The sequence below is a fragment of the Perognathus longimembris genome, chromosome 13, assembly GCF_023159225.1.
Source record: "Perognathus longimembris pacificus isolate PPM17 chromosome 13, ASM2315922v1, whole genome shotgun sequence".
Taxonomy (NCBI): Eukaryota; Metazoa; Chordata; class Mammalia; order Rodentia; family Heteromyidae; genus Perognathus; species Perognathus longimembris.
In genome coordinates, this window is record NC_063173.1 from 27,694,822 (window position 1) to 27,718,030 (window position 23,209).

Consider the following 23,209-nt stretch of genomic DNA (forward strand, 5'->3'; position numbering starts at 1 on the left):
GAAAGGCAAAATGCAATCTACCCCATGACTAATGTAGTCTGATCCATTCATTGCCCTCTTTCTATGCAAAGGGCCTCTGCTTTCCATGTACAGAGTTAAGAATAAATGATAGATCCATTGGTCACTTAGATAAATGCATGAAGATGAAACAGAATAGAGCTGTAGGTCTGATGTTATATCTAGTTTGCATCTTCAGGTGTTCTTAGAAAGAAGGCAAATAGTATAGAAATAGCTTTTGAAAATGAACTTGTATAAATTCAGTATGCTAATACCAGTGGCATAAAATGCAATTCATATTTTGATTCAGAGTTGTTTTTCTCCTTTATTATTGTTATAGACTTTATCAGGGGGAAAAGAAGAAAAGATTACATATTAAATGCCTTTGAAAAGTTAATTTTTTTGTTTTTTGGCTTAAGATCCCTTTGCCTTTATATCTGTCTGATTCATTATTATTATTATTACAATAGAGATAAGGGATTTTCAATGCTGTCAGCAAAGGCTAAATATACATTTAAAAAAAACAACACCAAATATCAGAAGGAAAATAAAGTCTATTGCATTAAACACCATATTTTCCTCAGGAATTGAATACTAATATATGAACACAGCTCAGCTTTGTCAGATCAGTACTGGTGATTGCCAGTATTCATCCTAAGCAAGATCCTAGAATTTTAGGGAACTTAAATAGATGCCAAATTGCCTTTTGGGTCATGTAGTCTTTTAAGATAAGAGGTTTCCTTCTAGAGTTGCCAGAAGTTTTCAGAGCAAAGAAGAATGCTTGCTCTTACAAGCAGAGACTACATTATGAGCTACTTTTAGGAGGTATCTGAATCCAATTCAACTGTATTTTTATTCAGTCGTTGTTCATATGTTAATCACAGCCTTATGGTGGAACCATTGGGACTTACAGAAATGCAATAATGATAATAAGTAATAAGTTCTTAACTCCCTCTTATTATCTCTGATCTCTATATATAGTTTTCCTGCTTAACCTCAAAAAATTCTTAGAAGTAGGTTTTATCTGTGTTTCTTAAAGAATTCCCAAAGGTCTTAATTATCATAGATCCTGGAAACTCTATGATTAGGTTAGAGTTTCAAGAGAAAAAAAAAAGATTTGTTTTTGGACTATCATACATATTAGAAGGAGTCTGAGGAAGCTAATTTTTCATGTATCAGTTCCATGTTGTTTGTGGTTTATCTAGGATCCCATTTGCTATTTTCTTTGCCCTTTGCCATTTCTCACAAAAGATGAACAATAATGAAGTTTCTTGAGAAACCCCAAAAGTCTAGAGAAAGAGGATGTGATAAATGGCAGACCTATAGGGGATAAATACATACAAATCTCATTTCCCAAGAGCAACTCTCTTATGAGGGACTGAGAGAAATATACATAGAAAGAGATCAGTGAAATGGGCTGGGAATGATGGCTCAGGCTCAACACTACTCCGTAAAGTAACTTGTGGGACCAAAGACTGAAATGATTTGCATGGAGAAAGCACCCATCTCAAGGAGGCCTAAGTGTGATTGAGAAGGAAAAGATAAATTTAGGAAATTATGAGTATGAACTTTTAAGAATTGTTATATACTTTTTTGGTAATGATAGTCTTTAGGTAAGGGGAAGTATAAAAGGGTGGTATTTGCTGTTTGACTAAATTACTCTTTAGGGTGGATATGAAAATGGACATCCCAGACCAAGTGCCATATTCGGTATCTTTAAAAATTGTTTTTGTGGTGCCAGGAATCAATCTCAAGATTCGTATGTGCTAGGTAGACACCCACCCAGTGAAGCTTTTGGAAGAGACTGGATAATGTAGAATCAGAAGAGAGGAATGAAGAGTGATTAGGAGAGAGAGAAAAAGCTAGAACTGTACTGCAAGGAGTCTTTAAGGAAAACCTCACCATGCAAGAAAGATCAGCTATCTGAAAATTAGGTAGAGAGATTTCACAGCTCCAGCCCAGAAAGTTGTTTCCAGTATCCAGGGCTATATGAAAAATAACTGGGTGTGGGGGACAGGAGCAAGAACTTTCTTCAGACTATAGTATGTGTTCTTTCCACCTCACAAGATGTGCAGGCTCCTCAGAAATTTTCTTATCAGAGAAGAAACAGCGAGTTCCTGGCTTGTGAACCCCATAATATGGAAGGATCATGGAGAGGATAGTAGGGAATAAATGTAAGCATTGTCATTAGTCCTGGAGAACATAGTTATTATAAATACATCTGTGTAGGCTTGAGCTGATCTGAACACCCATGTGGCTCCGGAGGTGCAGTTTAATGTCTTATTTGGTGTTCATGAGACCATTGGAGCCAATTTGTCTTCCCTTCCAAGCAATTTCACCTTGTGTTAAACACAACAAACCCCCAACAAAATGAAACAAAGCAACAGCTCTTGCTAAGAACAATTTAGCCTCTGTGAGCATTCCCCCCCCCCCCCTACTTGGATGTCTTCTTTTTCTTGCAGCAATAACTTATTTAGGACAATACACTTGGACGACAAATCACACTCAGTTACTCTCTCTGTCTCTAACAGCTAAATTATGCAGAGACAAGACTTAGTCAATTAGAAAACTGTCATTGTGAGAAGACCTGTCAAGTGAGTGGACTGCTGTATCGTGACCAAGACTCTTGGGTTGATGGTGACCAGTGCAGGAACTGCACGTGCAAGGTAAGTCTTATTGTACATAGAACACTGAACAGTTTTAAAGACATAGCTCATTACTTGTAGTGCAATTGGATTCCCCATGTAATGTTGACTTCTTGAGACCCATTATTCTTAGCAATCTGAGCAGTTGGAAGTCACTGCTGGAGAATTTCTATTTTTTATCTAAAAACTCAGACATTAAAATGTCCTCCTTCTTGATTTACTTTCATTTGGTCTAGTAGTAGTATTACTATTATTGTTTTGTGCCAGGGCTGTGGCCTATACTAACTCAGGTTCTGGGCTTTGTTGCTTAGCCATTACACTCAAGGCTGATGGCTCTTGCCACAGTTTTACTTCTGACTTTTTGATGGTTAATTGGGGATAAGAATCTCATGTCCTCCTCCTCCTACTGGGCTGACTTTGAACCTTGGTTGTCAGATTTCAGTCTCCTGCTTAGCTAGGATTACAGGTGTGAGCCATCAGTGCCTGGGTTGGATCTATTATTAATGAGGCTGTTGTTGGAAATTTTAAAGTGGAAGTTTAGAGAAGGGAAGAGAATCTTCAGCCTAATGGCTAGCTTATCTCTGCTAAAATGAGTTCGAGAAAGGTGTAATTAGTCTCTGCATGTTTTTGTTGTATTTTGGAAGGAACCATCATCTGTTACAGGGAATTGCAGGACATTTCCCCCATTCTCTGCTTTTCAGGATATCCATCACTTGTAGACTTGTTTCAGAGAATTACAAGAGCCCCATGCAGAAATTAGTATGTAAACCCTGTCCTGCTGAAATGACTTGATAAATATCTGAAGAATGCCATTGTTTGTCCATGAAAATACAAAATGGATTGTTAGAGCCTCAAAAATGATTGACAGGGTCTGCAAAAGGTGTTATTTATGTTCTTGTAAAAATAGGCTTTTTGTTTGCGGCCTAATCTACTTAGTCCACATGGGCAGGTGGGATGAAGCTAGTGATGTATATCAGAAAAGTAATTGAGGTGATGTGGGTTCATTCGAGCTGGAGAAAATACTTGATTTGTGGTTATGGAATGGACTGGGAATTCCTCATACTGTTTCTGTTTCCCTGATGAGGTTTGGGGGATGAGATGTGAACTTTGCTTACAGCAGAAACGTTCAGAGAACACTCCTGAGTTTCCTTCTCCTATCTTTCCTTGCTCAGAGTGGTGCTGTGGAATGCCGAAGAATGTCTTGTCCCCCTCTCAATTGCTCCCCAGATTCTCTTCCTGTGCACATTGCTGGCCAGTGTTGCAAGGTCTGCCGACGTAAGTACTAACCTCAGGGGTCCAAGTGGTCCTGAGTGCTTTGAGATTAATTTATGTTTTCCTCTATTATTCACAACTTTGTTGATTGGCACTGATGAAACAAAGCATCGGCTGTTGATGTCATATTAAATGTAGGATCAAAGAGTCCCAATATTTTAATTACTTTTGCTGTGGCAGATAACATTAGCAGGCATTATTTTCCCCTTCAGAAAATTCCTCTTATTAACTCAAATCACTGTTCTTACATGCTCAATGGAGATTACTTTTTTTTTTTTTGTTTAAATAAGGATTAGATCTAGGGCTAAACAACTGGGTGGGTTGAATCTGTAAACTCACAATGCCAAAGTTTCCCAGGCTTCAGTCTTCTAATTCTGATGACCAAGTTAAGAGCCAAATTCTGTGTTTTGATTTTGGTGGTTTTGGCCAGATTCTCTGGTGATTAAGGGGCCTTTGTTAGAAATCTAAGGATGAAATTCAATTAGAGAACCAAAGCGGCCTTGACTTGTCCATGTAATACAATGACTTAACAATTCCCTGCATGACTGTATTTTAGTTGCTTCAAATGCAATAGTGAAGTTGAGCACTCAGGTGAGGATGAGTGTTAAATCTAGCATTTGAAATATTTAATATGCACTTTATACAGTACTGGATGCATAAGTTTATGTTGTTATTCTACCTTACAGGAAGTTTAGACTTGAGGAAATTAAATTACCAAGGTTACAAGCTGATGAGGTATCAAACTAGTTTTTTGTGCTTAGTTTTCCTGGCAATACTGTTTGAACTTATAGCCTTGTACTTGCTAAGCTGGTGCTATATCACTTCAGCTGTAATTCCAGCCCTATATTTTGTTAATGTGTGTGTGTGTGTGTGTGTGTGTGTGTGTGTGTGTGTGTGTGCTGTGTGTGCATGAGCATGCATGCACTTGTGTCCTGGTCCCTGGTCCTGAAATTAGGGCCTGGATGCTGTCTTTGAGCTTCTTTTGCTCAAGACTAACACCCTTGCACGTGCAACACATCTCTACTTCCAGAGACTCACTGATTTTTCTGTCCAGGCTGGCTCCAAACCTTAATTCTCAGATCTTAGTCTCTTGAGTATTTAGGATTATAGGCACAAACTACTGGTAGCTAGCTTGTTAGTTATTTTTAAGATAGGTCTCAAAACCTTTTCTTTCAGGACTGGACTCTATCCTCAATCTTCTCACTCTTAACCTCCCTCGTAGCTAGAATTACTGGGCATGAATCACTAGCACTTGGGCAAACTAAATTTGCCGACACAGTTTTCCATAGGAAAGGAGAGGTTGATTCGTAAAGGTGAGGCACTGAGTTCAATCCCCAGTGCTGCAGGAAGAAAGAGAGAAAGAAAAGAAAAAGAGAGGGAGAGAGAGAGAGAGAGAAAGAGAAAAGAAAGAAGAAAGAAAGAAATGAAGATAGAAGAGGTCTGATGGTTAGAAGTGTTGTCATCTATGGGTAATTTTCAAAATCATTAGTTTTCAAACCAAAACAAGCATGGCAATATCAATAAATTGTTATTTTTATTTATTTATTTTTGGCCAGTTCTGGGCCTTGGACTCAGGGCCTGAGCATCATCCCTGGCTTCTTCCTGCTCAAGGCTAGCACTCTGCCAGCTGAGCCACAGCGCCTCTTCTGGCCGTTTTCCATATATGTGGCGCTGGGGAATCGAACCGAGAGCTTCATGTGTAGGAGGCAAGCACTCTTGCCACTAGGCCATATTCCCAGCTCTGTACATTTTTTTTTTTTTTTTGGTCAATAAATTTTTAAAGCGCAGTGGTTTTTATTTTAATGTGAAAGAATTGCATGTTGCCTAACATGTCAATGGAAGGGAACAGATGTCTGGCCACACCATCTGAGGTATTTATTGAACTGTTTCAGAAGGAATATTACAATACTTCCCTTTCTACTGTCGTCAGAACATACTCACCTTAGAGTGTGCCATCAAGGTGCGCTTGGAGTTTGTGTGATGAGAGGATTTCTCATTTCTTCTCCAAAAGCTTTTATAAATCATGTTTGGCAATACAGATAGCCCAGAGGTCCAGATGTTCAATCCATTCATATGTGATATTATTATGGATATATGTAGGATCACTTTTTCTTGGCTTTCCACTCCAATGGTTCAGTTTAGTATTTTGAGTTTTTCTGTACCTCTGGTGATCCATCTTTAGGCAGTTTCTTACACATGAACAAAAGTGATCTCTTACCCCTTTGTACAACCTTTTAAAGATAATAAAAATAAAATAATGGAAAAGATACAGTATTCCTAAGTTTTCTTAGGTTTAAAGTGAGAGTGTATTGACACCGATCAAAAGTATTATTCTGACTCAGGCAATTGAAGCCACTGTGTAAAAGTGAATTGCTTTGTCTGCTGACTTCCTAGGTGTTCATGCATTTGTCAGCCTCAGGTGAGTCAGCTCTTTAGACAAGAGCATCCTTTTGGAAACAAGAAAGAATTTTATCTAAGCATTGTTGGCAGTCCAAGATGTGGAACAGGACTTTCCATTTCCCAAATGTTTTTACAGGTATTTTCTGTGTTAGTTAGCTTTTGTTACTGAGACATACCCGAGAGAAACAATTTAAATGAGGAAGGATAGGTTTTCACTTATAGTTTCAGAGGTTTCCATCTAATTTATAGAAACAAAATTCCTGTGACAGCTTCCTGGACTGCCATGCATGTGTAGATAAAGTTTCTTCTGTGAGTATGCCATGACCCTTCTTCCAGCCTGTAATCCTACCTACTCAGGACATTGAAATCTGGAGGGTTACAGTTTCAGGCCATTCATGGCAGAAACATTCAGTTAGGTTCTACATTTACTATTTAATGTAGGAATAAAAATCAATCAAGGGCTGGGGATATGGCCTAGTGGTAAGAGTGCTTGCCTCGTATACATGAGGCCCTGGGTTCAATTCCCCAGCACCACATATACAGAAAAATGGCCAGAAGGGGCGCTGTGGCTCAAGTGGCAGAGTGCTAGCCTTGAGCAAAAAGAAGCCAGGGACAGTGCTCAGGCCCTGAGTCCAAGCCCCAGGACTGGCCCCCCCCCAAAAAAAAAAAATCAAAATTAGTCTTAAAATCTTTAAAGTGCCCTGAAAGACCTGATTCGTTTAGAAACACAGAAAATAGTTCATCTTCCTAAACATTGAAAGTTTCTCCATGGAATTCATAGGGAAGAGTCCCTATGAACTCTCTTTCTAAACTGAGGTCTAGTTTGAAGTGGAGGGAGGCATGAACAATGATGATGGGGAAATATAAGTGTCTTTGCTCTCAAAGAGCATATCTTGCCCTGACCACTTTTGATCTGTCTCTTTTTTGCTTCTTGTCTGCCATGAGGTGAGCAATTCTGCTCTACTTTGCGATCTCTGTCACAATACCATGTTTCACCACAGGCTAAAAAGCAAACGTGTCTGTTGGAAAAAGTTTATAGATAACAGCTGAGCAGAGTATTTCCAAATGAGTAGGAGTTTGCTAGGTGCCAAGCTGTGTGAAAACATACTTGCCAAAGGGAAGTGTGCATGTAAATCCGTACTTTGTACTTAAAAGCAATCTTTTTCTTTTATGGGGAGAAGGCGGGGCCATAGTTGTGGTATTAAGGTTCGAACTCAGGTCTCACGCTTGCTTAGCTAGAGCACTTTAGACTGTCTTTCTGCTGATTAATTTGGAGATGGAGTCTGTTTATTCCAGAACTAGCCTGAAACTGTCATCTTCCAGATCTCAGTCTCCTAGAAACTGGGATTATAGGATGAATGTGTGGGTTTAAACCAGGGTCGTGGCATACTCAAACAAAGGTGTTTAGGAAGGCTGTTATATCAGAGAGTTAGAGGGAGGGGGTAGATATGGGAGTTCTGGCATTTTCCAGGGTGGAGGTGATTCATAGGCAGACAGATCCTTTTGAGGGAAGTGCAAGGGCAGGGGTTTATGTGAGTGATAGCCAAAGGACCTGGCACATGATAGATACTCAGTGAGCATTGTGAACATCTGTGAGGGAGAGGTTGCCAAGGTTTGAACAAGAACCCGAGGGAGACTCATAGTGTGATGAACAGAAATGAGGCCATGGAGGAAGTAGTCTGGGAAGTGACACGTTATCTGTTTGGCATGTTTGAATTGGAGATGCCGGACAGACAACCTTTTTAATGTGGGTGTTTTGCACAGAGAGTTGTTTGATGTCAGGGCTGCAAATTACTTCACTGAGGGAAGATGAGTCCTTGGGTGTGCACCCCCTCTAATCTGCCCCCTCTTCTTTAAAGTGTAAAATGGGGTACTGATATTTTAACACTCCAAGCCACTGACTACCAAGGGAGGGTTGGAATGTGTGCAGGGTACAAATATCTAAATAAAGACAGTATAACCTCATATCCACATGTGACAGGGGCATCAAAAGCCGTACCTGTCAATTGTTTATTCAGTGTGTTATCCAGTTGACAAAATTGTTCAATCCTTGCACTCAAGAAAATCAAGGTCAAATTTGAAGGGCTAGATATCAGTGGGTGCAAAAAGACATACTGAATAACCCTTTCTCTCTCTAAGTCTCAAGTGTGCTTGTCTCTGACATCATGGCGGGGAAGTATGTGTTGGTTTCAATTTCATGGTTCGACACTGTGTAATATTCTTGTCTGCATGTCCCTAATGTGATAGGAAGAACTCTGGTATCCATTTACATTTCTACTCACACTGAGAGCTGTTGAAATGAAGTCTCAAATGCCTCAGCCAGATGCACCAGAGCCTGACTCACCTTATGCTTGAATTTCCTCTGACATCAAAACGAAGCTGTAAGGCTGTAGATCAAGGAGACTGGATAAGGAGGAGTGATGTGTGGCATACGGAGGCCAGTGGATGGGGAGCAGGGGGTACTGTTGGAGAAGCAGAGGTGGACATGAAAATGCAAGGGGAAATCTTCTGTCCTTTAGTTGTGACCTGAAAGTGATCTGAAGTCATTTAGTGTCCTCTTGTAATCTTAATTATCTAGGCATTCTGCACTGTGTCATAGCTGCAAGTCATGGAGGCATTGAGTTGACATCATCCACCAGCTCCCAAAGCATCCTGTTTTGGAGAACATAGAGTTCAGTGGACATTTGCTTTCTATATCAGACTGGTGGGTTTGAGGGATGGATGTGTCCCCAAGTGTGGTGGGAAAGTAAGCAGTGAGGCAGGCTTGTTTCCAGATCAGCGTTCTGGGATGGAGCTGTCAAAAAGAAGCATTACACAAATGTTTTAAGATAGGCACCAAGCGCATTAAATGCCATTGTGGAAGTGACAAGGGGCAAAAGGAAGAAGCAGCAAAAGAGTATTTCTGTACTTCTGAGCTTGGGCTAGGAAGCAGATGGTACTTGGACAGCAGTGTATTTAGCAGGACTGCCACTCTGGAGTGGGCTACCTTGTCAATTTGGTCACAGCTGTGTTTGGGAGTTTGGGAATTCTTTATACAACAACTTCAGGCCCTTGGAGAGAATGAAGTCTTTTTATGTAAGCAAACCTGGAAATCTAAGTCCTTATGACCAGCAATTCATGCTCAGCTGATTTGCCTAGAAAATTGAGGCGTAAACAGTGATCTGAGATAGCTCTTTTGTGTGTATGCATGTGTATACCCATGAGTGCACATGTGTGTCTGTGTACTAATGGGAGTTGACCTCAGAACTGTGTACATGCTAGGCCAGTGCTCTATTACTAAGCTATGTCTCAGCCCTTTTTGTTTTAGCTTATTTATTTGTGTGTGTGTGTGTGTGTGTGTGTGTGTGTGTGTGTGTGTGTGTGTTTGGTATTTTGGTTTAAACTGGATGCTGTCCTTTAGCCTTTTTGCTCAAAGCTGGTATTCTACCACTTGAGTAACAGCTCCACTTCTGGGTTGGGTTTTTTTTTGGGGGGGGGAGGGGCTGGTGTTTAATTGGAGATAAGAGTGTCATGGACTTTTCTGCCTGGGCAGAAAAACTGTGATCCTCAGATCTCAGCTTCCTGATTAGCTAGGATTACATGTGCAAAACACCAACACCTAACTTTGTTGGTGCCTTTGTGGGGCTAGGCTTGACTCACAATTCTCTTGGCTTGATCTCTGGAGTTGCTAGAATTACAAGTGTGTGTATCATGCTTGGCTTATTTGTTTTCTCTTTTCATTTAAATGAAATGAGGAAGAGAATAATTTGGACAATTACACTGACTCTCTGTTTTGTTGTTGCTGTTGCTCTGAACTCCTTGATATCTATGTTGGAAGTTTCATTGAATAGTGAGAATAAGTCCTAGCTGGGTGTCAGGAAATTTAAAAGTTTCATTGAATAGTGAGAATAAGTTCCAGCTGGGTGTCAGGAAATTTGAATGTGTTTTGCTAGTAGGTAGAGCTCATTGATTCTAAAACTACTTGTAATTACTAAGAATAAACCAAGAGAGGGACTGAGTTGGAGGCCAAAGACAAAATTATGAATAGTTCCTGCTCTTATGGAGTTTACAGTTCCAAAGAGAGACAGGTAATTAAATGGACAATGAAGACATTAGGTGCTCTATGCTACAAATGGGGTTAAGTCCCAGGTACAATGGAAGCACAGAATGACAGCAATTAGCCACTGGTAAAGATCAGAAACACCTTCTCAGGTAGGTGCCTGTGGTGCCTTCCAGTAATCCTAGCTTAATCCTAGACAGGAGACCAAGTTTTGAGGAGTGTGGTATAAAGCTAGCCTAGGTAGGCAAATCTGAGGGACTCATTACAAATTAACCAACAAAAATCCAGGAGTGGAGGTATAGTTCAAATGGTACTATACCAGTCATAAGCGAAGAGCATAAGGCCCTGAGTTCAAGCCCCAGAACCTGCGTGTGCGCGTGCACATGCACACACACACACAACATAAAATTTGGGGAGGTGTGCATGGTTGTGTGGGTGAGAGAAAGCTCAGCAACTAGTAAGCTGTGAACTTTGGGAGCTAAAGAACTACATAAAAGGCCTTATGGGTTGACTTAATGATTTTGAACTTTATTTTGAAGGCATTAGGTGATTCTGAAAAGGACTTCATATTTGCACCTAAAAATAGACCTTACTGTTTTGTGGAAAGAACTGGAGACAATTGAGATTAGAATACAAGAGACGTAGGAGGTTGTAGTAGGACTAAAGAAGAGGGTGCAGTTATGGCCTGATGGAAGGTTGTCTGGGACTGAATAGAGAACAGAAGAGAAGGTAACTTGACTTGAGAAACTTAAGGAATGAGCTCTGTTGGGATTTGGGCACCAATGCTACACAAAAAGTGAGTTAGGGGAAGAAGTTAGAAAGGCCTCAGGGCTTGGATGCTGAGGTAAGTGTGGGTGTCATTTATGGAGAGGAGAAAAAATGAAGTGGAGCAGGTGTGGGTGGGGTGTGGATGTTGTAGATCCTGTTTCAAGGGAAAAAATAGACTCTGCAATGGAGACTTGCATGACATTGATTAGGCAGTTCTCTTGGGGTTGGTTCTGTAGATAGACATGAGATGGTGAAGCACGCACAACTGGATAGAAGAAGAGACTGAACTGCAGTGCAGTTCCAACAAATGACCCTGTTATTCCTTTAGGAGCTTCAGAGCTAGAATGGCCTTACAGAGTTGTGAATTTGGGGCACAGGAGATAGGACTTTGTACTACCTTCAGCAATACTTTATATTGGCTATGGGATGCCCAGAAAGGGGAGTTCATCTAGAGCAAGTGACTTTCTACAGCCCAGAATACATCCTTGATAAATAGCTAGCAGATGCTGGTTCCAAACAGCAGATTCCAGGGTAATGGATGAAGAGATGCCCATGTGAGATCTCAGAAAATTGTTTATTAAGTATTTAATATTCACTTGACCACCATGGGGTGAGGAATGAGTTTAATTGACAGACATGCGTAAGCTTCATTTTACTCTCCCCTAACCCTTGCTATTATAAGTTCAAATTCACCCAGGATAAATTTAAGGGAGGGAGGGGGAGTGAGACTATAGGAAAAATGGACAAAGGGAATATTCCAAGGGATAAATGACAACAAGTCAGGAAGTATTTAAGCAGTTTTGGTAAGGGTTCTTAGACTTTCCTCAGTAAGGTAAATACACACAGGGATTCTATCTTTTAACAGGAATGAGAGCAAAAGGTCAGATGCTCATACTACTTGAAGCATGCAGTCAAATCTGCAGCCTGTCACACTCCCCACAGAGTTCTAGGGTCCCCTCAGGTTGAGACCTGAGGTGTACCTACATTCCAACAGCTGCACAAATGTGTCTTTTGTTCATGGAGAAGCTCTGGATAGCATACTACCCTGCCCCTACCACAGAATTATGATGATTAGTGGACTAGTGTCATTGTGTTTTCCTTCCTTATGGCTAAGAAGAAGGGGTTGAACTAGCTATTTAGAAGGGTTATGTACTCTTGAGCATTCCCTGAGAATCAGAAGACTATAGACCTAGAAAACAACCAAACTAGATGAACACTGCTTCCTGTTTGTGTCTTTCCTGCCACTTGAATTCAAGGTCTAGGTACTGTACTTGAGCTGTTTGTTCTAGTCTAGCTCTCTACCACTTGAGCCACAGCTCTACTTTCTATGGTTTTTATTTTGGGGGGGGGTTGTTATTGGTTAATTAGAGGTAAGAGTCTGACTTTGAACCAAAATCCTCAGATTTCAGCCTCCAGAGGCACTAGGATTATAGGCTTGGGCCTCCAACATTTGGCTAATTAACCCCTTATCAACTGATACAGAACTAGAGAGCCTGAGAGATACATTAATTAGTTTAGTGGGAGAGGTCTCTTAGAGTACATATCACTGTTTCTGCTTCATCTGAGTAAGGGGACTGGAAGCGGGGGGTGGGGGGCTGCATTAGAGCAGGAAAGAAAAGCTTTGGGTCATTGCTTGTTCTCGTTGACTGGGTTCATATCAAATTGGCCTACTTTGTGCTTGCTTCCGGCGTGTCAGTGAGTTAAGTCAGGGACTCTTTGGAGTCCATGTTGAAATTTCACTTAAGCTTTTCTTTGACATTTTCTTTTAGGTCTACTTCTGCCCTCTTTCCTCTCTGTTAGCTTGTTAAAGTCACCATTCCATGGGCAATCTTCTCTAGTGCATCCATGGAGTGGTTTACTGGGTTGGCTTACATTTCAAAATTGTCTTGGTCTTAAAACACATAAGCTAAGACATCTATTCTTTAAAATAAGAAAAAGAAGGGTGTTCTCCTCCACTGAGACTGGGTTCTAATGAGTGTGACATATATGAGCTTCCTTTTATTGAATCTGCTTCTTTTATTTATTTATGTATTTTCTTAAAAATTAATTTTGTTGTCAAGGTGTTGTACAGAGAGATTACAGTTACATACATAAGGTAGTGAGTATATTTCTTGTCATACTTGTTACCCCTTCCCTCATTTAATAGTTTGAGTGTTTGAACCCAAACTGCTGCTAATTTTCCTCAACCGTAATGGTAGCCAAATATTCCTGGTTTTAGCCTCTGACCACAGCAATTCATTGTCTCTTGCAACATTAAACTAATTAGTATGTCCTGCATGTGAACACCAGGCAAACACAATCAAGATCAGGTCTGATTTCGGAATCTAAGGTTTATCTCCCAAACTGTTATTTCATGTCTTACTTTTCATGAAGAGATTTGTATTGCTTAGAATCAGAGATCCAATGTTTCTGTGAGCCTGTTGAGTTACATGGCACCTTTGAGTTCATGTTGTAGCAAAGCATGACAGACTGACCCATTGTTCTGTTTTATTACAGCAAAATGTATTTACGGAGGAAAGGTTCTTGCAGAAGGCCAGCGAATCCTAACTAAGAGCTGTCGTGAATGCCGAGTAAGTTTTCATCTTATGGTCTCTATCACATTGGAGGGTGACTAGATAGACGAATGGGTTTAAGGTACAGTTCTTGCCTGGATCTGTCAATAAGGGGCAGAATCCTCTGTGGTGGGTGGCTGGGGAAGGCCCAGCCATTGTTATTGTGACTAGATGTGGTTGTCATGGCCTGGGAAAGAGCTATCTCAGGAAGGAGTGAGAAAGGACAGCCAAAGGCTGCTATGAGTCAGGAGAGATTGGTGGGTGTCCCTGAGAAAGGTTTCACATTGGTATTAGAGCAATGCATTTGTGCCAGCTGTGACAGTGCAATGGGGCTGACTTAATGGTCAGAAAATGCCTCTGCCTCCTCTATGTCCCTTCTTATGCCATAGGAAGCATGGAACTTTAGAATTTGTTCTGTAATTATCCAACATGCACATATCACACATTAAGCATTAAGAATACAATAGTGAAGAAAACAGTCTCTGGCTTTATAGAAATCCAGTCTAGTGAGAGAGTAGGAAAGTAAATGTACAATATGGTATCAAACTTTATTTAAAACTATGAAGGAGACTGAAAGGATAGAGAGTTTGGGGATGGGCATGGTGGTCTGGAGAGATGTCCTTGAGGATGCAGTAGGAGAATAAAGCCCTGGACCCATGACCATGTGAGGAATCCAGACACCAGCTGAATTCCTCATCTCCCTAACAATAGCCTCCCCCTAGCAGACTTACCCACCAAGTCTTTGCAGCTCTACATTGTAACTAGTTCTCAAATTACTTTCTGTTTCTATCTTTGCTGTCAGTGCTCTTGGTTGAAACATCATCATATTTTACTCTTCATGCTCCTCCAACCACCCCCAAACAGCCACAGCAACCACTATGACCCCTGAAGATGCAAAGCAGTCAGGACATGTTCTCATTCACTTTTATCAGACCCTCATCTCTCAGATCAAGTCCCAGAAGTCTGAAATCAGAGACAACAGCCATGGGCTAGCAGGGAGAGTCTAGCCAGTGCATCTCTGACAGATGGAAGAGAAAGTGGGGGTTCTTGTGTATTTTTCCTTTTTTTAAAAAAAAATATTTATTTTTATTAGCATACAATAGTAAATACAAAGGGGAATTTCTTTTTTTTTTTTTTTTTGGCCAGTCCTGGGCCTTGAACTCAGGGCCTGAGCACTGTCCCTGGCTTCCTTTTGCTCAAGGCTAGCACTCTGCCACTAGAGCCACAGCGCCACTTCTGGCTGTTTTCTGTATATGTGGTGCTGGGGAATTGAACCCAGTGCCTCATGTATACGAGGCAAGCTCTCTTGCCACTAGGCCATATTCCCAGCCCTTCTTGTGTATTTTTAATCTTCTGACATCACTCACTGCAACATAAGAAGAGACCATCTTATAGGCAAGCCCATGAGTCCTAGAGGAATATGAATGTGATGGAAAAGGTCAACAGCAATATTAAGGTTTTCCAGAGCTTTGTGCTGAGCTGCCTAACTAAACTTCCTTTCTGCCAAATATTAGCTGGAATATTAGACAAAAACCCCTACCCTCTTTACTTACCTAACTCAGGTTCCTAGATAGCACAACTCGAGATATGGGCTTTTGTGTTGACCCTTCCTTCTTTCCTTCCTTCCTTCCTTCCTTCCTTCCTTCCTTCCTTCCTTCCTTCCTTCCTTCCTTCCTTCCTTCCTTCCTTCCTTCCTTCCCTTCTTCTGCCCTCCCTCCCTTCCCTGCCTCCCGCCTCTCTCTCTCTCTCTTTCTTTTTCTTCTGCAGTTATGAGGTGGTGATAAGAACAGTCGTAGCAATGCAAAACTGAAGGACAGATACAAAGAAGTAAAGGAGGAAAGGCAAGATGGCAGATACAACACTGTGCTTTATAGAGCAGCCCCAAACCACACCAAAGCACAGCTGTGTTTGTGAGGCACCTTCAGAGCAGCTGACAGAAACACTTTGCCTCAGAGCAGACCATCTTCCCAAGCACTTTTACCCACGTATTTCATCTTTCCATCACAATCTGGGAGAAAATGATGAAATGCATTTTAAAGATTGAAGAGAATGAGGCATTTAGAGACTTACAGATGCTTTCAAGGTGATGCAAACCAAAGAAGAGATGAAATCTCCTTTATGGGGAGACAGTGATGGGGGGAGAGGTGTCCTTCCTAAATCCTGTCTCCTATTGCCAAAATCTACCCCAGTAGTTGACCTCCTTGGACATTCCTATCATATTTCCCATTTCCCCCTTTTGGGTAACAATAGGAATGCCAGATTATCTGTGGGTCTAGCAAGTTTCATGGGTACACACTGGTGTGGTAGTCTCTCTATATTGATAGGTGCTAGATATAGGGACTACTTGGCCTGTGGCAGAAGCAGGGGTGGTGTGACAGGAAGGACTTCATTATCTGTCCGGAGGTCATAGGCCTCCAGGACTGGAAGTTGGAGAATAAGTAGGTGGCCCATCATTTATGACTGGCAGATTATCACCGAGGAGTATTGTATAGACTAAATAAGGTAAAGCATGAAGAAAACAATTTAGTGCTTGAGGCAACAAATAAGTAAGTAAGTAAGTAAGTAAGTAAATAAATAAATAAATGTGAGCTTCTTGAATATAAGATGAGGAGGGGAATTGATTTAGATTCTTATTTTACTTTTTTCTTCCATCTCAAAAAAAGCTGAGGGCAATTTTTCTTACCCTGCTACAATCCTAGCACTAGCCATGGGTCTGGTGTCTACAGCCACCATCCCCTTTTACATCTGGAGCAAAGGTTTGATGTTATGATTTGATCTCTGTTGTCATTGGTGATGATCAAGATATACACACTTGAATCCTGTGGGAGATAACGGGCAGGGCTTTAAATGCCAACCTATCTGAATATATGACACAGAAGCAGTGTAGATGTTCTATCCTTTCATTTACCTTTTACTGTTCATTTTGTTTTTATAATTTAGGAGGAGATTGGGGCAGACAGGTTATTCTCTTTAGACAAGTTGTGTATGTATGCATGTGAATTCGCCTAAATAATTGCAACCTCTTTTAAAAGGTCATTATTTTATTTATTCTTTCATTACTACTCGTTGAACCCAGAGCCTTCAAAGCTGTTAGGCCCAGTACTCCATTTCATAAGTTAGACCCATAGCCCTTTTGTATTTCTTCTGTTATTATTACTTGCTTTTGATAAGGTCTTGATAATTTTGCTGAGACTGACCTCAAATTCATGATCTTCTTGCCTCTGCCTCTTGAGATATGTCCACCACTACATTCAGCTTTATTTATGTTACTTTGTTCCCAGAAAATGAAGTATTGTTGTTGTTGGCAACAATACTTGACATTTCTTGAGGACTTACTATTTATTTCCTAGGCGTGACTTAAAACAGTTTAACCATTACCTCCATTTAAACTTATAATAACCTCTGGGGTAGGTACCACAGGTTCAGAAATCAATGCACAGAGGCACAAAGCCACATGGCTAGTGAGTACTGGGGTCTGAACCGTTGTGGTCTGGCTTTTTCATTGCCTTTCTTCTCTCGAGATGCTATTAGACTTACTTGGATATAATTCTCACCTGTAAATTTGAGTGAGTGGTGGTTTCTGAAGGATTAGATAATCACTTTTCACTCTAAGGATACCAAATTGGTCAGGTTAGGGCTCAATGCTTTCCTTACTCAAGGGCAGCATTTATAAAAGGCCATAGAAGAGCACTGAGAGGGGCACATGTAATGGATGTAGTTAGCAGGGACTGAAAGTGGTTTGTGTTAGGATGAGTGAGTGGTGTTTCCCAGGTAGCCTTTTTCAAACTTCTGACATTAAGGATCCATGGTATCAGATACATGTAATGGATTGACTTCTCTCCTATGCATCACAAGTGGTACATTGTAGTGTTGTCCTTAAGAAAATAGAAGAAATAGTTCTCAGTTTCCTGTGTTCTGTGGTTCCAAGGAAAATCCCCAGTTGACAAGAGGTGACCTGAAGATCAATCAGTCTCAATTTTCTGGTATCATTTTAAAGTTTTAGCACTAATTCAAGAAGAAACAACTTGAATATTTTCACCGAATATTTTCAGAAGTTAGCATATTGTTTTCTTTTGAAAAATCAAGAAGAATATACTCTTCATTTTGTTTAATTATTGCTTTTCTCCAACATTGTTGAAGCCTAGCAAGAATTTTTGACTTGAAGATGTGGTTTTTATATGTGGTTAGAAATTCAAGTTGAACCATAGTGATTAATTAGTACAGAACATTTGAGTTCTTACAATTGACCAATGACATGGAGATAGTTTCTCTAAGTTACAAAAAGGAATAATAATAAGAATTGTATTTTTTTTGGAAAGACAGAGCACAATACAGAGGTTATAAAATATCATGCCATAATCAGGAGGATTTAAAAACAGTTTAAAAATATGTCTTAAAAATAGCTTCCAAATAAAGAAAAACACAGGGTTGCATTGACTTATGTAGCTGGATTAAGTGGATTTAGTAGTATTTGTACCACAGTAATCACATTTCAAATTATTTTGAAATTCATATAAAAGCTTTTATCTCTATAAACATTTAGAGTTATGTGCTTACTCATTAAATATTTTAAATTTAATGAGGGGGCTGGGAACGTGGCTTAGTGGTAGAGTGCTTGCCTGGCATGTATGAAGCCCTGGGTTAAATTCCCCATATGACATAAACAGAAAAAGCCAGAAGTAGCACTGTGGTTCAAATGGTTGAGTGCTATCCTCAAGCAAAAGAAGCTCAGGGACTGTACCCAGGCCCTTAGTTCAACTCCCAGGCTTCCCCCCCCCCCAAAGAAAAAGTGAATGAGAATTATTGACCAATTAATTTAGCAGTTAAAATATGGCCCCCTTAAAAATATACCTTTTTGTGAGTAATTATGTTTCTCCCACACTATTTTAAACATGGTTTTGTTTCAGAAAAACAAGTATATACTTTTATAGTATGATTTGGAATTTAGAGAAAAGAACTTAAGAAACCAAAGAAAAACTACTCTAGCATCTTATCATCTAGAGATAATTACTTTTATTGATTTAAATTTTGATAGCAAGAATGAAATATAGCTTAATCATCTTGGTTTGGATTCTTCCAGAAGTAGACCCAGAACTAAGGATTTCAGTATAAGTGGCTCATTAGGTAAGTGCACTGAGGAGAAGCCAGTCTAGCTGTTGACTGTACAGAACACTGTGGGGGAAGGAACAAAGAAACTCAGGAAAGGTGCAATTTCAGGTGAAAGATCAAAGGTAGAATTTCAGGTGAAAGACCTGATATACTTAGATTCCATCAGTTTTTCTGGAACAGAAATGAAACCCCAGACATTGTCCCTCTCTACAATGAACAACTAATATAGTCATTAGTGTTGGACTGTGAGCATGGCATTGTGGAAGTCACAGATATTTCTGGCTCTCTGCATAGGAAAAATGGTCCTTGTGTCCTAGGTCAGCCCTCTCAGGGTGACAGAGATGAGTCATTAGTAGGAAAGCATTCACAATTTGGGAGTAGGAACGTAGAATGCATAAAAAGAATGCAAGTGTCTGTTTTCTTACTCACACCAGGAGGCAGTGGAGAATTAGGATGAATATATTAATATCTAAGGATAGGAATAAATTCAATAATGGTAATTTGGTATATACCATTGCATTTAGTGTATGCCCCTAACATTAGGATTATTATCATCCATCGGCCTGTAATAGTTTTATTCTCTCTAGGAAAAACTAATTTGTCAGGCATGGAATCTTATATTAGCACCAGTGCTGACTTTTGAGGGTGCCCAATTTGGCCAAGAGTGAAGAATGAAAATGGACTTTAGTAGAAAATAGAGATTGAGAGTCAGAGGCAGAATTAATTCTCAGCTCTTAGGGCTAGTTCTAAGAATCAGCATACACAAAAAAGTTGAGGTAATGGAGGCCAAAGGAACAGAAGCAAAGACATAGAATGCTAGCCTGAATATTCAGGTCAGAAATTATCAGAAAAGACAGGGGGTCATGCTAGAAAATAATCTACTCATTCCCATTTGATATTTATCATTATGAATGTTTTCATTTTAAAATGGTATGCCTGATAAATGGTGGGTCTTGCTGAACTAGAGAACTGTGACAGGGACTGGGGCACTGGAACAAAAGAGCCACTAATAAATGGAAAACTCAGTAACTCCTCCATGTGTCCTGGCTGATAGCTTCTATCCTGTTCTTCTATCTATGCTTGGAGCAGACTTCTGGCCTAGAATGAGACTCTCCTCCATTTTGCTTCTTGGTAGTCTTAAATACCCCTGAAAACTAGGAGAAAAAATACTTGTAGATAAAATAAGGGCCTCTCTAGCTTTTTTAAAGATGGTAATTAATGGTCTATCTTTTCAAACTCAGCAAGAAAAAAGAAACAACAAAAAAACACCCCAACAAATACAGGTGCAGTAATGCCAACAAAGAAGATCTTAGATGAAGTGAGGTCATAAAGATTCAGCTGATGAATATTTAACATTTTGATGAAAGCGATTTTATTTGTATCCAGGGAAACATCTAACTAACTTCTAACTGACCTTCTTTCATTCATACCTGAATTCTTTTAGCTTCTGTGTATTTCCTATGCCAGTAAGATCTCTTCTTCCTTTGTTGTATTATTCTACAATACTTTCTATTACAGTCACTTTTTAGGTATTGCTATACTGTATTATGTTTCTTAGTTTAAGAGATGATTATTTTTGCCTCTTTCCACCAAACTGTGAGTTCATCAAGAATAAGGCAGGTGTTTGCTTACCTTAGGGTTCATGATGCTTGTTACCCTGTAGAATACAGGAACTGGCTCACGGGACTAATTCTGTTTTCAAGGATGCCATGTGGAAAAATATTTCAAAACTGACCTTTTAGAAAATTCACACCAAGAAGGTGGTCAGGTTTAGGAGTTAGACCTTCTCACTCAGGAGCCAATTGCTAGCACCCATCTGCTCTATAAAAGATAATCAGAAACTTAAAATTGAGGTTGTTTTCTTTAGAGGGGAAATTGGCTTTCTCTTTCAAGAATTCCATCAATGTAATTTGCAATGTCATCATTATTGTGGAATTTCTGAGGGTGTTGTTAATGCTGTTCTATTATTGTAGGTTGTGATAATTGCAGGGTATTAAAAATGAGTCTTGTAAGTTTGGATCATTGACTGTATATTTGAACATCTTTTAAAATTTTTCCTCATATTTGGCTTGCAGGGTGGAGTTTTAGTAAAAATTACGGAAATGTGCCCTCCTTTGAACTGCTCAGAAAAGGATCACATTCTTCCAGAGAATCAGTGCTGCAGTGTTTGTAGAGGTGAGTGGAGCTGGTGTGGGGCTCTGCTTGTGATAGAGCTGGGGTGCGGGTGAAGGTTTAATGAATAGTACAGTGATAATAACCTATATTTCAAACTCTGCAGTGCTTCATGGGCACTTTCATATCCCATTTACCTTTCTCAGTCATGGTCTCTTCAATTGCAAAATGAGGATAATAATAGTATCTGCTTCATAAGACTACTGGGAAGATTAAATAGTATAATGCATAAGCACCCAGCATAATTCCCAGCATGTGATAAACATTCAATAGATGATCATTCCTATATTAATGCTAATGATATTCCTCTAATAATAACCATTATTACATGATTTCTCATGGGGGGATTGAGAAGCTCTTTTTAGCCTAGTCCATGAGCCAATTCCCATATCAGACTCAGAGTGACTTATGATAGGTTCTTATTCATGAGCTAGATTTATGTGTAACTTTTTCTTTACTAATTTTTTTAAAGAGCTTCAAGTACATAATGCTTGATTGTGAATTAATTGTTGAGTAGGAATTGTTTTGCTTTCTTTTTGTGGGAATTCCCTTCCTCCTCAAATTTGTTCTTACTTCTTTAAACACTTGCTTAAGAATTGCTTGTTCTGTGAAATTTTCAACCAGGGAGAATTATGTGCATTAGAAGAACCTAGTATTTATTCAAATCTTAAGACATAAATGCAGTTAAACTCATATATAACTACTATTTTGAAACTATGCCTACTGCCAAACATTTCATTCGCATCACTAAATACCTAGCAAGTTACATGTTTTTGGCTGATCTTTAAGTTAAGAAGGATGTAGCAGCACCACAGCAGTTTAATTCAGGTACCTTCATATTCTAAACTTGTAAAATCATTTTTTTCTAGAACAGAGATTGGTAAACATCTTTTTAAAGAAAGGGACACCAAGAGAATATTTTAGTCTTATGCTGTCAGAGTACTTCTCCTAATTTATCTGCTTAAAAAAAGTGCAATTATATTTGCAGCTGGGATGTCTTAGACATATTTAAAAATCAAGTGGAATTTTCAGAGGGATGCATTTATTGTGAAGTGATAAGGGACCTAGGTAAATTTCATAATTTAATGTGAAATCCATCACTTGTTATTTGTTAGAGTGTCAAATGGGATTCAGTTTATGCGATAGTTTCTGATTTATAGCTTCATTAGAATAGAATCATTGATCAGGCAGCAGAAATTCCTCCTGAATTTCACTGTTCTGACCCAGTGTGCAATTGAACCAGTTAGGTGCCACTGGTTCTGTTAGCATTTGTGTAGGAAGCATGCCTTCTTTATCAATAAAGTGTTGAGAGGAAGAGTGAGAGTCATAGACTTGATTTTAGTTAGGCCAATTTGTGAAAAAGCGAATTTTCTTCTTCATATTCATTCTTTTCCAAATGAACACATCTTTATTTGGAAGCTGATGGTTTTCATTTGAGATGCGTGTGTATGAAAAAGTTCTTGGGAGGGGCTGGGGATATGGCCTAGTGGCAAAAGAACTTGCCTCGTATACATGAGGCCCTGGGTTTGATTCCCCAGCACCACATATACAGAAAACGGCCAGAAGTGGCGCTGTGGCTCAAGTGGCAAAGTGAGCAAAAGGAAGCCAGGGACAGTGCTCAGGCCCTGAGTCCAAGGCCCAGGACTGGCCAAAAAAAAAAAAAAAAAAAAAAAAAAGTTCTTGGGAATACTACATTTTAATAGGAAATGGAATATATCTTTAGAAAAGATGTAGTGCACTGGGAATTTCTTGGTAGGTGTGGTGAATTAAACTATTTGAACCCATTAGCTCTCTTGGATTTCTACAATGTATCCTTACTTCACAATTCAGATGCTGGGATGAAGGAAGCCTTCCTTGCTTTTCGATTAAGGGCCTTTACATCACCACCCACCACCATTTATTTCTTGCTTCTCTTTGTTGACCTACAACACAGAAAATCCCAGAACATCAGCTCGCTTTCCCAAAGTTTGGGTCTGCTCTGCACATCAGGAAATCAGAAAGCAAAAGGAGTATTTATCTTAGCAGTAAGCTGTCTCTTCTTTACGAAACTCTACAATTTAAATGACACTTGACAAATTATCAGTCAAACAAGCTGAAGGTTCTATTGTCTTCAACTTTCTTGTGCATCTATGATCTATAAATTCTGCAAATTCTATCTCATTTCTCAATTCCAATGTATTTCTCAAGGGCATCTGTAAATGTAACATTAATTTTCTCCACCTATTTTGTGAAACATTTCTTCTCTTTTGAAAAGG

The 23,209-nt window shown here is 39.6% G+C and overlaps 1 protein-coding gene across 3 annotated transcripts in view; it reads left to right on the forward strand.

The window, feature by feature from the left end:
* Positions 1–23,209, forward strand: part of Nell1 (neural EGFL like 1) — a 782,009-nt gene that overhangs the window by 200,231 nt on the left and 558,569 nt on the right. For all 3 annotated transcript variants that reach the window (XM_048360824.1, XM_048360826.1, XM_048360825.1), the window contains 4 exons: positions 2,529–2,663; positions 3,815–3,917; positions 13,618–13,691; positions 20,858–20,957. In XM_048360824.1, coding sequence (XP_048216781.1) covers positions 2,529–2,663; positions 3,815–3,917; positions 13,618–13,691; positions 20,858–20,957 — 412 coding nt within the window. The remainder of the gene's footprint in view (positions 1–2,528; positions 2,664–3,814; positions 3,918–13,617; positions 13,692–20,857; positions 20,958–23,209) is intronic.